The following is a 2500-nucleotide window of genomic DNA, read 5'->3' as shown; positions in this document are numbered from 1 at the left end:
CCTCCTTTTGCTCCCTCCCTCTTCACCCTCACCTCCCTTTCCCCTCCTCTCCTCTCCCTCCCTCCTCCCTCCCTCTCACCCTCTCCGTCCCCTCCCCCCTCTTCCCCTCCTCCTCCTCCTCCCTCCCTCCCTCCCTCTCCCCCTCTCCCTCCCTCTTACTCTCCTCCTCCTCCTCCTCCCTCCCTCCCTCTTCCCCTCCTCCTCCTCCTCCCTCCCTCCCTCTTCCCCTCCTCCTCCTCCTCCTCCTCCTCCCTCCCTCCCTCTCCCCCTCTCCCTCCCTCCTCCCTCCCTCTCACCCTCTCCCTCCCTCCCTCCCTCTCCCCCTCCCCCTCCCTCCCTCCCTCCCTCTCCCCCTCTCCCTCCCTCCTCCCTCCCTCTCACCCTCTCCGTCCCTCCCTCCCTCTTCCCCTCCTCCTCCTCCTCCTCCCTCCCTCCCCCCCGCAGCAAAGAAACAAAAGAGCGGCGTAACTTACCCCCAAGACGAGGACCCCGAGCAGGAAGGGGGCTCGCGTGTGTGACGTCATCTTCGTCCGGGGGTTTAGCCGGAAGTCGGAATTGGCAAGTTTTTTTTTTTTTTCTTCTTTTTCTTCTTCTTCTTCTTTTAGATTTGTTCTTGATTCTGGAAAAAAAAATGATAATAAAAGAATGATGTATTGTATCGTGGCGTTTGGTTGATCTTGATTTTGATATTATTAGTATTGTCTTTGTTATTCTTATTATCATCTTTATTATTATCAATATCATTGTCATGATTATCATCGTAATCTTCATTATTAATAACATCATTATCATATTCATCAACGTCATTATCCTTATGCACAGCGAGCGATCACAAACGCAACAAAATAACAAAAAAACATTATCCTTGTCGTAGGTTGATCTATTACACAATATCTATCTCACCAACACACCTTAATTATGAGTCAAAAGCAATTTGTTAATAAACGAGTTAATTTCTAACACGGGGAGGAGCGAACATCACGAGGAATAGACACACACTGGTTTCATTTTCTTAACATTCTCCTAATCTCACTTCTTCTCTTGTGATGTTTTTCTTTTTTTTTCTTTCGTATTCTTTTATTCTATTTCTTTCTTGTTTCTGCGTTTTTTTTTTTTTGTTCTTTTTTGTTCTTTCTTTCCTGGTTAGATTATATTTCGCGGAAGTTGGGAAAAAAGGGATGAAAACTGGTTCAGATCCCTTCAGTGGAACCTCGTGGTGGATGTTATGCAAAAGGGAGGTTTGTTATCAAGTTAATGAGGGAAATAAAGCCAGTGCTTCTTATCGTTAACAATGATAGATTTTTTTTCCAGAAATTTGGAGTTTAAATATCTATCTATATAGTAATAAATAAATATATATATATATATAAATATATATATATATATATATATATATAAATATGTATATATATATATATGTGATAATATGCAATATCATATATATATAGATATATAAAAAATATATATATATATATATATATATAATGATATATATATATATATATATATTGTATACACAATGTATACACATCACACACACATAACACAACACACACAGCACACACACACACACACACATCACACACACCCATATATATATATATATATATATAGATATATATATATATAATTATATACATATATATTTGTTTATTATATATATATATATATATATATATATATATATATATATAATAAATATATATACCTACATATATGTGTTGTTTGTGTATGTGTCTGTGTTGTGTGTGTGTGGGTTGTGTGTGTGTAGCATGTACCGATCTATATATATATATATATATATGATATATATTATATATATATATATATATATATATATATATAAATATTATATATATATATATTTATATATATGCAAGTACAGCTCTCTTCTCTCTCTAGGTCTCCTGTTTCTTTATATATGTCAAAATATATGTATATGTATATATAATATATATATATATATTTATATATACATATATTCCATACTCACACACACACACAACACACACACACACAAACACATAAATATCAATATAAAAGCTATATAATATATATACTATCTAAATATATATATTATTTATTATATAATTCTTCACACACACCACACACACACACGACACAACACACACACACACACACACACACCCACTACACACACACACACACACACATATATATAATATATATATACAATATATAGTATATATATATATATTTATATAATTATATATATAAATCGTGTGGTAATATCACACACACACACCAATCACACACAGACACAACACAGCACACACCAACACAAATCAACACACAACACACAAAACACACACACACCACAACACACACACATAAATATATATATATATATAGTTATATCGATATATATGTATGTATAACTATATATGTAGATATATGTATATATATATATATATATATATAATAAATATATATAAAAATATATATAGAAATATATGTATGTATATATTTGTATATCTAT

At 33.9% G+C, this 2500-nt stretch overlaps 1 protein-coding gene across 1 annotated transcript in view; it reads right to left on the bottom strand.

The window, feature by feature from the left end:
- LOC122245832 (uncharacterized) overlaps positions 1-2500 on the bottom strand; it is a 36333-nt gene that overhangs the window by 6955 nt on the left and 26878 nt on the right. Inside the window, exon 2 of the mRNA XM_086533896.1 lies at positions 474-619. Within this exon, the coding sequence (XP_086390022.1) occupies positions 474-524 (51 nt within the window). The 5' untranslated portion in view covers positions 525-619. The remainder of the gene's footprint in view (positions 1-473; positions 620-2500) is intronic.

The sequence above is a fragment of the Penaeus japonicus genome, unplaced genomic scaffold (assembly GCF_977035675.1).
Source record: "Penaeus japonicus unplaced genomic scaffold, GWHDUDI00000001_assembly GWHDUDI00000040, whole genome shotgun sequence".
In the NCBI taxonomy this organism is placed as follows: domain Eukaryota; kingdom Metazoa; phylum Arthropoda; class Malacostraca; order Decapoda; family Penaeidae; genus Penaeus; species Penaeus japonicus.
Note: the sequence above shows the minus strand (reverse complement) of the source record. Positions and strands in the feature narration are given on the sequence as shown.